Here is a 14,852-nt window from a genome sequence, read left to right on the forward strand (position 1 = left end):
TTATATGTAGAGAGTAGAAAGGAAAAGGAGAAATAGAAAAGAAGGGGGAGAGAAGAGAGAGAGGGAAGAGAGAGAAGACAGGGAAGAAGAGGAAGGGGTGAAAGAGAAAGGTAGATATGTGCTTGTAGGGAATATATCTATAGAATAATTATGTGTAGAGAGTAGACAGGAAAAGGAGAAATAGAAAATAAGGGGGAGAGAAGAGAGAGAGAGAGAGAGAGAGAGAGAGAGAGAGAGAAGAGGGAGAAGACAGGGAAGAAGAGGAAGGGGGTGGAGGAGAAAGAGAGATGTGCCTGTAAGGAGTGTATCTATAGAATAATTATATGTAGAGAGTAGACAGGGAAAGGAGAAATAGAAAAGAAGGGAGAGGGAAGATATAGAGGGAAGAGAGAGAGGGAAGAGAGAGAGAGAGAGAGAGAGAGAGAGAGAGAGAGAGAGAAGAGAGAGAGGGAAGAGAGAGAGGGAAGAGAGAGAGGGAAGAGAGAGAGAGAGGGAAGAGAGGGAGGGGAGAGAGAGGGAAGAGATAGAGGGAAGAGAGAGAGGGAAGAGAGAGAGGGGAGAGAGAGAGAGGGAAAAGAGAGAGAGGGAAGAGAGAGAGAGGGAAGAGAGAGAGGGGAGAGAGAGGGAAGAGAGAGGGGAGAGAGAGGGGGAAGAGAGAGAGGGAAGAGAGAGAAAGGGAAGAGAGAGAGGGGAGAGAGAGAGGGAGGAGAGAGAGGGAAGAGAGAGAAGGGAGAGGGAAGAGAGAGAAGGGAGAGAGAGAGAGAGAGGGAAGAGAGAGAGAGTGGAGAGAGAGAGAGAGGGGAGAGAGAGAAGACAGGGAAGAAGAGGAAGGGGTGAAAGAGAAAGGTAGATATGTGCTTGTAGGGAATATATCTATAGAATAATTATGTGTAGAGAGAAGATGGAAAAGGAAAAAGAGAAAAGATAGAAAGAGGGGAGAGAGAAGAGGAAGGGGGAGAATGAGCGATGTGCCTGTAAGGAGTGTATCTATAGAATAATTATATGTAGAGAGTAGAGGGGAAAAGAGAAAAGAAAGAAAGAGGGGAGAGAGAAGAGGAAGGGGTGGAAGAGAAAGAGAGATGCCTATAAAATAATTATACAGGGTGTCTCAAAAGTCACAATGTGTAAAGAAATTGGAAAGTGTATCTAAATGTATCTTTATTTACAAAATATTCATCACAAAATATTAATAGGTATCTTAGAGAGATGCTTCCATATATAATTACAATGGGCATGGTATGTGTCCAGGTAATCCTCAGTGATGTCACAGTGTGTGAATATATAAGGTAAGTGTATTATGGATCACACAAGGTGATATATTTTAGCCACGAAGGTGACATTATACGTCCCAGCTGTGATCACCTCTCCGATCCTTGTGTCATTCATTCTCCATGTCCCTATCATCTCCTATAACTGTCCTCTTACCTTTCTATTTCTTTTTCCTGCCCCCAAAAGTTGAATGGATGCTTGTCTTTGAATGACAGGAGGCATAGGGAGGCATGGGGGGGTATAGGGAGACATGGGTGAGAACTGGTCTCCTCCTCCCCCTTGTACTCCTCCCTCCTCCCCGCCCGCTCCCATCCCATAAATAAGGCAGCAGAGAGTCAGCTCGCAATCTGCAGAGCAGGGAGCCAGGAAAGATCGTTGTGTTTCGTGTCTGTCCGCCGTCCATCGCGCTGTCATACGCCGTCACCTGCCTAGGAAGAAGCCACCCTTGCCCCGGATTAATCCCTTGCATGCCCCACCTGTGTTGAGGCAGAGATCCCCGGTGCCCTGTGCAGAACGTGCCATGAAAGCGGTGAGCCCCGTCCGCCCCCATACTAGGAAAGCCCCGGTACCGGGTGTGTGTGGGGAGCTGGCCCTGCATTGTCTGTCTGATCATAGCCTGAGTGTGGCTCGTTATAAGATGGAAGAAGAGGAGCCCCTGTGTCTGCAGTATGACATGAATGACTGTTACAGCCGGCTCAAGAGGCTGGTGCCCACCATTCCGCCCAACAAGAAAGTCAGCAAAGTGGAGATCCTGCAGCATGTCATTGACTACATCCTGGACCTTCAGCTGGCCCTGGACACACACCCTGTACTGCTCAGACAGCAACCCCCAGCCAGGAGCCCGCTAACGGACCTCAATACAGACCCGGTAAGAAATGCCCACCTAGCCACCCATCCACCTACCCACCGCATCGCTGCTTTGTCACAGGCTGCGCTACTGCTGTGGTGCCGCTACAGCGCTCACTCTCGGAGGCTCATGACAGCTCTGGCATGTGAGAAAAGGCAGATCCACCTGACAAGGCTCCCTGTGATCCATCAGTCCCAGGCACTAGCTTTATTCCTGGAACTTCCTCTTGCAACAGAAAACAGTAGTTGTGGCCACGATGAGTGGAAAGCAGCTGGCTCTCCTTGAATTATACAGAGGTTTTTTTCTCTATAAAATGTGTTGCAATCACCAAATATAGTGATTTCAGCATCTTCATTGCTTAAGATGGCTCTCCTTTCTGTCATCCTGAGCCCCAGCTATGAGGTCCATCCAGAGCCCCAGCTATGAGGTCCTGACATCCAGAGCCCCAGATATGAGGTCCTGACATCCAGAGCCCCAGCTATGAGGTCCATCCAGAGCCCCAGCTATGAGGTCCTGACATCCTGAGCCCCAGCTATGAGGTCCTGTCATCCAGAGCCCCAGCCATGAGGTCCTGTCATCCAGAGCCCCAGCCATGAGGTCCTGTCATCCAGAGCCCCAGCTATGAAGTCCTGTCATCCTGAGCCCCAGCTATGAGGTCCTGTCACCCTGAGCCCCAGCTATGAGGTCCTGTCACCCTGAGCCCCAGCTATGAGGTCCTGTCACCCTGAGCCCCAGCTATGAGGTCCTGTCACCCTGAGCCCCAGCTATGAAGTCCTGTCATCCTGAGCCCCAGCTATGAAGTCCTGTCATCCTGAGCCCCAGCTGTGAGGTCCTGTCATCCTGAGCCCTGGCTATGAGGTCCTGTCATCCTGAGCCCCAGCTATGAGGTCCTGTCCTCCTGAACCCCAGCTGTGAGGTCCTGACATTCTGAGCCCCAGCTTTGAAGTTCTGTCATCCTGACCCCCAGCTACGAAGTTCTGTAATCCTGATGCCCAACTATGAGGTCCTGACATCCTGAGCCCCAGCTATGAGGTCCTGTCATCCTGAGCCCCAGCTATGAGGTCCTGTCATCCTGAGCCCCAGCTATGAAGTCCTGTCATCCTGAACCCCCCCGCTATGAAGTCCTGTCATCCTGAGCCCCGGCTATGTGGTCCTGTCATCTTGAGCCCCAGCTATGAGGTTCTGTCATCCTGAGCCCCAGCTGTGAGGTCCTGAACCCCAGCTATGAGGTGCTGTCATCCTGAGCCCCAGCTATGAAGTTCTGTCATCCTGAGCCCCAGCTAGGAGGCCCTGTCATCTTGAGCCCCAGCTAGGAGGTCATGTCATCCTATGCCCCAGCTATAAGGTCCTTTCATTCTGAGCCCCAGCTATGAAGTTCTGTCATCCTGACCCCCAGATACAAAGTTCTGTCATCCTGACCCCCAGCTATAAGGTCCTGGCATCCTGAGCCCCAGCTATGAGGTCCTGTCATCCTGAGCCCCAGCTATAATGCCCTGTCATTCTGAGCCCCAGCTATGAGGTCCTGTCAACCCTAGCCCCAGCTATAAGGTCATGTCAACCCTAGCCCCAGCTATGAGGTCCTGTCAACTGTAGCCCCAGCTATGAGGTCCTGTCAACCCTAGCCCCAGCTATGAGGTCCTGTCATCCTGAGCCCCAGCTATGAAGTCCTGTCATCCTGAGCCCCAGGTATGAGGTCCTGTCATCCTGAGCCCCAGCTATGAGATCTTGCCATCCTGAGCCCCAGCTATGAGGTCCTGTCAACCCTAGCCTCAGCTATGAGGTCCTGTCAACCGTAGCCCCAGCTATGAGGTCCTGCCAACCTGAGCCCCAGCTATGAGGTCCTGCCATCCTGAGCCCCAGCTATGAGGTCCTGCCATCCTGAGCCCCAGCTATGAGGTCCTGTCATCCTGTGCCCCAGCTATGAGGTCCTGCCATCCTGAGCCCCAGCTATAAGATCCTGCCATCCTGGGCCCCAGCTATGAGGTCCTGCCATCCTGAGCCCCAGCTATGAGGTCCTGTCACCCTGAGCCTCAGCTAAGAGGTCCTGCCATCCTGAGCCCCAGCTATGGGGTCCTGCCATCCTGAGCCCCAGCTATGAGGTGCTGTCATCCTGAGCCCCAGCTATGAGGTCCTGTCATCCTGAGCCCTAGCTATGAAATCCCTACATGCCTGGATCATGTCACAATGTCATGAGAAGCAGACAAGCAGAAGGTGATGGCCAGGATAAAGGTCTTTACTTTCAGCCTGATCTCAACTGAAAATAACTGCTACTTTTTTAGAATATTTAATAGAAGGTTCCTTATCCTGGTGTTAGCTTTGTGAAATTAGCCATTTGTGGGATGATCTTATCCTTGTACCTTTCACAGTCTTGGAAACCAGTGCCATGCTATGATCCACCCCTGACTGTACTTTTTTATGTCATTATTAGGCTTAGCTGAAAATAACAATTATTTTAAAAATATAAAGATCGCTGTGCAAACTGTTGGCGCTTTATACATCCTGTGTAATAATATTATTCCTGGTGTTAGCTTTGTGAATTGAGCCTTTTGTGTGGTGCTCTGATTCCTGGACCTGTAACAACCTAAGCGGCCAGTGCCCATGCCATGATCCATCCCTGACTGTTTTTTTTTTTTTTTTAATGCTCATTAGGCTTAACAGAAAATAACTCACGTTTTCTTACAAGGATTCCTATCCTGGTGTTATCTTTGTGAATTGAGTCTTTTGTGGGATGCTATGCTCCTTGGACCTGTCACAGCCACCTAGGCAGCCAGTGCCCATGCTGTAAACCCATCACTGATTGGACTTTTAAAATGTCACTAGGCTCAGCTGAAAATAACTCACATTTTTAATTAAAAGGATCCCTATCCTGGTGTTAGCTTTGTGAATTGTGCCTTTTGTGTGATGCTCTGTTCGCTGGAGTGTGACCTGTCACAGGCGAGGCAGCCAGTACCCATGGTGTGATCCCTCGCTGACTTATGTTTCATATGTCATTGGATTCATATGAAAATAACTGTCACTTTTTTTTAATACATGGATCCTTATCCTGGTTTTATTTTTGATTTGAGCCTTTTGTGTGATGCTCTGATCACTGGACTGTGACCTGTCACAGCCCAGGCAGCCAGTAGCCATTCTATGATCCATCGCTGACTGTACATTTCATATGTCATTGGTTATCATATGAAATAACTGTCACTTTTTTTAATACAAGGATCCCTATCCTGGTTTTATCTTTGTGATTTGTGCCTTCTGTGTGATGCTGTGATCGCTGGAGTGTGACCTGTCACAGCCTAGGCTGCCAGTGTCCATGCTATGATCCATGTCTGATTGTCTTGCTCTATTTCAACCTATCTATAACATTTTTTTTTTTCAATTGCAGGCTGCGTCAGTTGTGAACAAACACGGGGACAGTATACTGTGTCGCTAGGATGTCTTTTAAGGTGAGTCTTGAACTTTTGCTTCCTCTCCAGTGATTATTATGGATCGTTGCTAGCAGTCTACCCGAGATATCCATCTCCTGTCATTGATTGACTGAAAGTCAGAATAGCAGCCCAGACAATAGTTAATGTTTAATCTGGCAGATTTAGGTTGAATGTAAAGGCAGTTCTTGATTTGTGCCCCCCCCCCCCATTCCTTTGTAGATTGTATTAGAGGAGATATGCTTTTTCCCTGGGGTGGGGTAGGGCTGTACTTGCTATAATGGCACTCGTGGACCAGTGCCTAGGGAAGTAAGGTTGGGGGGGGGGGGGGGGAGCACTCAGATTTAGTAATAAATTGTGACGTGTATGATTTTTTTTTGCTTACATCTGAGCCTTTATATTTACAAATATTTTTATTTTCTTAATATTTAAACATTTTTGTGTTTTTTTTTTCTGGCCTTAATATTTACAAATTTTCATCCCATGTAACTTTTTGTTTTGTTTTTTTCTGGCCTTAATATTTACAAATTTTCATCCCATGTAACTTTTTGTTTTGTTTTTTTCTGGCCTTAATATTTACAAATTTTTATCCCATGTAACTTTTTGTGTTTTTTTTTTCTGGCCTTAATATGCCTTAATCTGGTCTTAATATTTACAAACTTTTTATGGTTTATTTAGATTTTTTTGATTAATTTTGATATTATTTAAAAAAAATTCTGAGCATATGTCAAATTCAGGAGAACTCTTAAGACCCCATCCACACTATAAAACTTTTTTTTGTCTGATTTTCCTTTAGATTTATCAAAAACATGTAGTGCAAGGGCCTGCCTGATTGCATACAAATTTAAACTCTTAAAGCGGGAGTTCACCCGAAATTTTTTTTTTTTAACATTAGATTGATGCTCATTTTGTCAAGGGGAATCGGGTGTTTTTTTTTTAAATCGAAGCAGTACTTACCGTTTTAGAGATAGATCTTCTCCGCCGCTTCCGGGTACGGTCTTCGGGACTGGGCATTCCTATTTGATTGGCAGGCTTCCGACGGTCGCATACATCGCGTCACGAGTAGCCGAAAGAAGCCGAACGTCGGTGCTGCTCTATACGGCGCCTGCGCACCGACGTTCGGCTACTTTTGGAAAATCGCGACGTGATGTATGCGACCGTCGGAAGCCTGTCGGAAGCCTGTCAATCAAATAGGAACGCCCAGTCCCGCAGCCCATACCCGGAAGCGGCGGAGAAGATCTATCTCTAAAACGGTAAGTACTGCTTCGAGTTTAAAAAAAACACCCGATTCCCCTTGACAAAATGAGCATCAATCTAATGTTAAAAATTTACTTTTCGGGTGAACCTCCACTTTAAGGTTTGATCTCATATTATATTGATTTGGTAAATCTAAAGGGGGGAAAAAAAATCGAAAGAAAATTGTATAGTGTGTATCCAGCTTTATAGTAAAATCACAGTGCAGGATATTACAGGGGGACAGATTATTTTTTTTTATATTTTATTTAATTTTTATAGTTAAATATGCAATAGGGTTGATTTACTAAACCTGGAGGGTGCAAAATCTGGTGCAGCTGTGCATAGAAACCAGCTTCCAGTTTTTTTTTTCCTCAAAGCTTAATGGGAGAAGGTGATTGGCTACCATGCACAGCTGCACCAATTTTTGCCCTCTCCAGTTTTAGTAAATCAACCCTATGATTTCTCCTTTTTTTTTGGTCACTGCTGTTATAAAGAAGTCTTTTATATAACAAAGCCTACATGCTGCCTCCAGTAGCATATCATAGCATTAGTTTTCAGTAAAATAATCACACGACGCAAGAGGCTTCATCTTTCAGGTGTGCCTAGAGCAGCGTGATGTTTAAATCCAGCCCTGGGTGGGGGGGTCAGAGTAGATAGGACACAGCCCCAATAGCAGAGACACACAGCATGGACTGAGCAGTCCGTTTGCAGCTGCGTTCCTATGCTCTGGGCTGGCTTGGGAGCTGTGCTTGTAGTTTGACCTGGTTTGTTTTGGGTTGTTGATCAAGCATGTCTTGTGTTTTGTTGGTGGCGCCAGTCAGTCTGGAGCAGAATGGTTCACACACCCCCTCTATTCATTCCTCTTCCACAGGTGTGCAGCAGGCAAATCCAGAGCCAGGAGGAGCACAGAGAGAAAGAGAGAAACAAATTAGAAAATAAGGGAGGGGAAAGGAAAAAAAAAAAAAAAACAGTCACCAGACAAAAGAGGGAAAAGCAATCTACACATCGCTTCTACACACGAAGAATATAGCTGTCCGCCATTTGTGCACGCTCATGCCACTTAACACTGTCCTTCTCATCTTGTAACAACAGACGTGAATTGTCCTTGCACTGTGGAAGTCCCTGAACTGATGGAATATGGGGGTGATGGGGGCGGGGGGGTGGGGGGGTGCAGCTTATAAAAAGCATACACTATCCAACGGACAACTGAAATCTCAAGCTTTACTAATCTACCAGAGTATTGTAGATATTTTGTCCTTTTTTTTTTTTTTTTTTTACATCTATTGTTTAAAATAGATGATTTTATCGGGCAAGGGAATTTTCTTCTCCCTGCAGGAATGTTACATATTGTATAGAGAATTAAAAAAAAAAATGAGTGACATTTCATACTGTATATATAGAGATGTTCTATAAGTGTAAGTGATAAAAAGTATATGCTTTAATAGACTACTGTAATTATGAAGTATTTTTAATTAAATATTTTCTGTAAATAGCAATGTGTGCTTTTTGTTTCATCCCTGGGGAAATTGATTTCTGTCTGTATATGGAAAATAAATAATAATAATAATAAAATAATAATTTTAAATTATAGATTAAAAAAGATGTTAAAATGGTAAACGACACTAACTTGGATCTGCTATTTGGTTGCCTGCATGATGGCATGGAATGTATAAGCTATAGTTAAAATGGCTTTAGGAGAATTTGTAAAAGACAGTATTATAGTCTTGCTTCATTTTTACATTGTTGAAGCTGACTATATACTCTGCTTGTTTTCAAATGATGATTGTTTTATGTGGTTCAGATGCTGGCTACACAAACAGTATTTAGTGGGTGTAGCATCACACTAAGCTATATTTGAGTTACATTAACCAATGTACACTCTTAGATTTTTTTTTTTTCCCCACAAAAGTTTGTGTCTCACAGGGATTTTTCATAGGCCAGTGAAAGTATATTGAGTGTTTTTTTTCTTCTTTTTTGGGGGAAAAAACAGTGTTTAAAAAAAAAAAAAATCAAAATAAATATCATTTTTATATGCTTTATACAGATCATCTTGACCTTACCTTTCTGCAAACACCTGTTCCAACACCCACTTCAACAATGTATGACAGATTGCACTGTGACACATGGTATTCTTGGGGTACTTTATAATAAAATGTAGCATAGCTCAGATTAGAGCACACATACTCTATAAATAATATCCAAAGGCCTCTGCAAATAAGCAACATTTTCTATCGATTTAATCTTCATTAAAAAAAAAAAAATGTTTGCAGCAGGTTCTTAAGATTTTACATTTTGACATTTTGATCTGTCTACAGTTCAGTGTAAAGAGATGTGACGTGCCCTTTTTGTATACATAATTAGTAATGGGGAAAAAATGCCCAGTAATATGCAGCCCTGTTCTTCATCGTCCCATTAGTCTCTGCTTCCTTGCTCATTCTTTGGTTTGCATGTATTCAATTAGCTTATGAATATGGCCAATTATGGTCATTTACTACCACTCGTTCAGTTCTATTTCTACAGAAGCAGTGTCTGGTTTTAATTCAAGCCAGAAAGTATAATCACCCTTGAAAAGGAGATTTCCCATAAATTCTGGTGCTGTCACATAATATTTTATCTTGATTTTTTCTTTTTTTTTTATGAATAAAAAAAGCATTTTAGCCTCTCGTACGAGTCGAGTCGGTCATCTCAGTGGATTCTGTGCTAAGTAAGCAGATACTTTATGCTTGCAACCAAAGGAACTCTTACCTGTTACCTACAACTGTATCTGTCTAAATTACCACTTTCTGTTTTTTTGTGGGTAAAGAAAGAACAGTAAACAAATTGTTAATAATGATATAATGTCTAATTTTATCACAGTTACTACTGTAATTTCTCCTATGTCTTTTTTTACACATGAGTATTAAAAGGACATTTTTAATGGTCTCAAAACTGTCATCTTGTGTATTTATTTTGCAAACACCATTTCTTTAATGCTTTTATTTTTTTTGGGGCGTTGTGAAGTGAAGGCGATTTCTTTTTCACATTTATAGAAGTTATATTCTTTCTACATTGCCCTTGAAACGCAATCCATTTAAATTTTTTCATGTGTAACATCTGAAGCCTCGTACACACGACCGAGGATCTCGACGGGCAAAACACATCGTTTTCCTCGTCGAGTTCCTTGTTAGGCTGTCAAGGAACTCGACAAGCCAATTTTCTCCATTCCTGTCAAGGAAATAGAGAACATGCTCTCTTTTTGGCTCGTCGAGTTTCTTGACAGTTTCCTCGACGAAAATGTACACACGACCGGTTTCCTCGGCAAAAAAATATCTCCCAGTTTCTTGCTATTTTTTGCCGAGAAACTCGGTCGTGTGTACGAGGCCTGATTCTTGAAAGGGCTACAAGTCAAACTAAGAGTACCAAAATTAATATAAGAAGACGTGTATAAAAAATTATATATATATATATATATATATATATATATATATATATATATATATATATATATATATATATATATATATATATATATGTGTGTGTGTGTGTGTGTATGTATATGTATATATATATATATATGATACAAATTACATTTATATGTAGTTAAAATGGAATCCAATCAATAAAACTGTGCCGCAGGGTTCAGGTGAAGAAGAAAAAAAAGCAGCTGTGTCAGTAAACGGTTTATAATTGCGACATTTGAAACATCACTACTGTGCTATTAATTATGGTTATTGATTCGCTTCTTTGTTACAATAACCCAGTTGCTACTGAACAACTATAAACTATACATAGTTTATAGAATATGGATACTTTGTGCTACTATTTAAAGCAAATGATCACCGTCATTCCTCCATCACAAAATATACATGAATGGAATTTAATTAGTGATGGATCATGTCCATATTGTAGGCAAATTCAACAATCTTTTGCAATGATTTGTGGAAATTATATACAAAGGTGACCTGTTAAAAAAAAAATATATATAAGCAGCAGATACTATAAGTATAATAGATTTTTAAAAGCAATTGCTAGCAGGTGTAAGAAGAAAATCAGAGTAACCAAACATGGGCAAGCCTAAAATATCCTATGGAAAGAGGATGGAGTAGACAGACCATTTTTGGTCTATTAGTATTCCATACCTGTATCAATAATTCATGTATCTATTTCATGTAGGGAAGAAAATGGTATTGTTAATATATTCCCTAGTCCATTTTTCTATCATGTTATACAATACCTTTAAAGCAACCTGCAAGTTTGATTCCTAACTGACAATGTATGCCAATGGTCTATGAAACGCTGCATTACCCACAGTTTTAATAGGTGTAAGTGTCAATTACAATAGCTTTTTTTTTTTCTTTTCAGTCTATGCTCCTTTAACGTGCCATATAATGATAATATTTCTGTCCAACATAGCCATAAAAAATGGATTATGGCCTACTTCAAGAGGTGTTAATTACATATAATTATAAACATTAAAAAAATTCTAGCGCTTAACGTTTTAATTGTTTCTAATGACAAAGTTGCTTACAACGCTGCATACATCTTATTAACAATTTACCAGGGGTTGCTTGTAATAAGCAAATTAGTTGATGCCGAAAACCAAAGACCTAAAATTCTGTTGCCCCAGTTAGCCTGTTTTACACCGTTTGGGAGTCAGTGGGTGGCATGCTGTGTCTGAGATCACCTCTATCGTTGCATCATCATGACTGATAAATGGGACACAAGAAGGAGGTCTACTATTGGTTCACGGAAGCAGAACCTTTTTTTTGTTCTCGATTCAGATTTGGTTAGGTCTGGCAAGCTGAGGAGGAACAGTGGTGGTAATATTTAATTCTTCCAAATGTATAGGCAAGAAATCCAACGCAGAAAATACAACCATACGTTCATTCTATAGAATAAACACACATCATATCTGTATTTTTATGCCCTGTGCAGATAGCCACAAGACACCCTTTTTTCTTGAGAAACATATACATGATCAGGGAAAATCCATCCTGGACAATGGACTTTTACCCCAGAATCAGCAGATCTAATGATGTCCACATAGCTTTGAAACAGCCCACAGGTATATTAACATTCCCTGATCTGTCTTTGGGTACCCATATAGCCCCAGGGATTTTACAAAGAAAATGTTGTGCTGTATTTCTGGAATGGCATTGGGTCTATATTATGTGGGAAATGTAGAAATAAAGGATGCTAGGTTGAGTTTTTCTATAATTAAGAGTTTGTGGAAAAAGTCAGCAGTTACATTACATATATCAAATGAAAAAAAAACATTATCCATCCTTTGCAGAAAATCTTCCACCATTAAGCATAATACAGCATCGCTTGGCTCCAGTCTGGTCACTTAACAGTAATCACAGCGGTAGTGTTGTTTAACATATCCAAAGCACTCACTCCTATTCTTTATAAAAAGCACATAGTAGTAAAGTCGGAATATATCACAGCAACATACTTCAAAAGTTAGAATTTGGTTTAAAATTTCCATAAACCAAGATGATTAAAGATGGTTATTTTGCACGGTAAAAGAACATTAAGCTGATGTATATGGCCATCCTAATGTTGGCCTTAATAAAAGCAACTCTTTAGTATTGTTAAAGGTCTTTTAGATGTGAGTAGCATATTATTCAACGCCTAGTACTTATACTTCATGTAGTAGATGAAGTATGTTTTTTTTTTTTTTAATCCATGCTATTGTAATTTTTTTAAAAATATTTCATACTCGTGTCATACATTTTCCAGAATGCTGCAACACATCTCAATTTAAAGTCATCATATTTTTATCCTAAGAAACAAACTTTTTTTGTATAGAACAAAAAAAAAGCCTTGCACAATGGTTAGCAATCCAGTGACTCTTCCCAATATTATATTCATTCATTACAGGTACTCCGTAGCGTTGTCAATTTATGCATATACTATATGGTCAAAAATAGTGGGACACCTGCCTTTACACGCACATGACCTTTAATGGCATCCCAGTCTTAGTCCGTAGGGTTCAATATTGAGTTGGCCTACCCTTTTCAGCTATAACAGCTTCAACTCTTCTGAGAAGGCTGTCCACAAGGTTTAGGAGTGTGTCTATGGGAATGTTTAAATATTCTTCTAGAAGTGCATTTGTGAGGTCAGGCACTCATGTTGGACGAGAAGGCCTGGCTCAAAGTCTCCGCTCGAATTCATTCCAAAAGTGTTCTATCAGGTTGAGGTCAGGACTCCGTGGAGACCAGTCAAGTTCCTCTCACCCCAAACTCACTCATCCATGTCTTTAAAGACCTTGCTTTGTGCACTGGTCCAAATCATTTGGAGGCGGGGGGGGGGGGTTCTATGGTGTGGGGTTGTTTTTCAGGGGTTGGGCTTGGCCCCTTAGTTCCAGTGAAGGGAACTCTTATGCCGCGGACACATGACTGTTTTTCTTGACGTGAAAAATTAATTTTTTTTTAATGTCATTAAAAACGATCGTGTGTGGTCTCCAGAGCATTTTTCATGACGTGAAAAATGGGCATTACAAATTTAGAGCATGCTCTATTTTTTCACGTCGTTTTTCACATTGGCGTTTTTCACGTCGTAAAAAGTGGTCGTGTGTAGGCTTTAACGACGTGAAAAAAATGCACATTCTCAGAAGCAAGTTATGAGACGGGAGCGCTCGTTCTGGTAAAACTAGCGTTCGTAATGGAGATAGCACATTCGTCACGCTGTAACAGACAGAAAAGCACGAAGACTGAAAAGCGCGAATCGTCTCTCACCAAACTTTTACTAACACGAAATCAGCAAAAGCAGCCCAAAGGGTGGCGCCATCCGAATGGAACTTCCCCTTTATAGTGCCGTTGTACGTCACCGCGCTTTGCTCGAGCATTTTTTTTCACGATCGTGTGTAGGCAAGGCAGGCTTGACAAGAATCACGTGAACAAAAACTTTGTTTTTTCTAGATCATTAAAAATGGTCGCGTGTACGCGGCATTAGGCGTCAGTATACCAAGACATGTTTGGACAATTTTATGCTCCCAACTTTGTGGGAATAGTTTGGGGATGGCACTTTCTTGTTCCAACACGACTGTGCATGTTTAACATACAGGGAATGTATTTGGGTTAATTTGCTGGTAGAAAGTGTTCACTTAGCAAATTAACTGTTCCCTTAGCTTAGTGAACATAGAATTACCTTAATCACTGAGCAGGGTGAACATTTACTTACCAAGTAAATATTTTTAACTATATTATTAACGCTATTGCTTCACTAAATGACTTTTCAACAAATAATATTTTTCTGTTACCGTAGCTAAAAAATTAACATGATTACTTCTATGGGGTTAATATACTAAAGAAATAGAGGCTGCCCATTGACCAAAGTGAATATGCATTGTAAATGAGACAAAGCTGTGTTCACTTCAGTCACATGCAAGAACAAATTTTTTTTTTTTTACATGTGATGGGGTATTGATAGTGAACACTTTGCTTCACTTTATTTATTAAACTCAGTAAACATTTACTTTTCAGAGTGAATATAACATAATATGTGAACAGTCCCAACCCCAGGGTGGACTGTTTGTTTATCAGGGATAACATCATTTATGGTAAGGTTTATTGCTACGGCTATATATACAGTTATAAGAGATGCTCATTGTGATCATTGCACATAGGTGTCCTTGAGCATGTAATGTTACAGGTGCTATAAAGGCCAGTGCACACCAAATGCATCGCCATGCATCTTGCACCATCTAGTGCAAGTACAGCATATAAAAATGAATAAATCTTTTATTTCTAATAGACTCTGTTCATACCAGTTGTCTGTGTCAGGCCTCGTACACACGACCGAGTTTCTCGGCAAAAACCAGCAAGAAACTTGCTGGGTTTTTTTTTGCCGAGGAAACCGGTCGTGTGTACACTTTTCGGCGGGGAAACTGTCGAGGATCTCGTCGAGCCAAAAAGAGAGCATGTTCTCTATTTCCTCAACGAGAATGGGGAAATTTGGCTCGCCGAGATCCTCGACAGCCTAACAAGGAACTCGACGAGCAAAATTATGTGTTTCGCCCGTCGAGTTTCTCGGTCGTGTGTACGAGGCTTCACAGTACAATGTAAAGGAAGTCCAGAGAAGGTTTTTTTTTTTTTTTTTTA

The 14,852-nt window shown here is 41.5% G+C and overlaps 1 protein-coding gene across 1 annotated transcript; it reads left to right on the forward strand.

The window, feature by feature from the left end:
- The first annotated feature begins 1,592 nt into the window (after positions 1-1,592).
- On the forward strand, positions 1,593-9,696 carry ID4 (inhibitor of DNA binding 4, HLH protein). Its single transcript, XM_040353781.1, has 3 exons — positions 1,593-2,137; positions 5,493-5,553; positions 7,640-9,696. The coding sequence occupies exons 1-2, from the start codon at positions 1,790-1,792 to the stop codon at positions 5,538-5,540; spliced, it is 396 nt and encodes a 131-aa protein (XP_040209715.1). The 5' UTR covers positions 1,593-1,789; the 3' UTR covers positions 5,541-5,553; positions 7,640-9,696.
- The last annotated feature ends 5,156 nt before the right edge of the window (positions 9,697-14,852 follow it).

Source organism: Rana temporaria, chromosome 5, assembly GCF_905171775.1.
Source record: "Rana temporaria chromosome 5, aRanTem1.1, whole genome shotgun sequence".
NCBI lineage: Eukaryota > Metazoa > Chordata > Amphibia > Anura > Ranidae > Rana > Rana temporaria.

What these genes read in the sequence shown, in the direction of transcription:
- ID4 (XM_040353781.1), top strand. Translation starts at nt 1,790, where the DNA reads ATGAAAGCGGTGAGCCCCGTCCGCCCCCATACTAGGAAAGCCCCGGTA. An exon ending in CGGACCTCAATACAGACCCG is followed by an intron (nt 2,138 to 5,492) that starts GTAAGAAATGCC and finishes TTTCAATTGCAG; the next exon opens with GCTGCGTCAGTTGTGAACAA.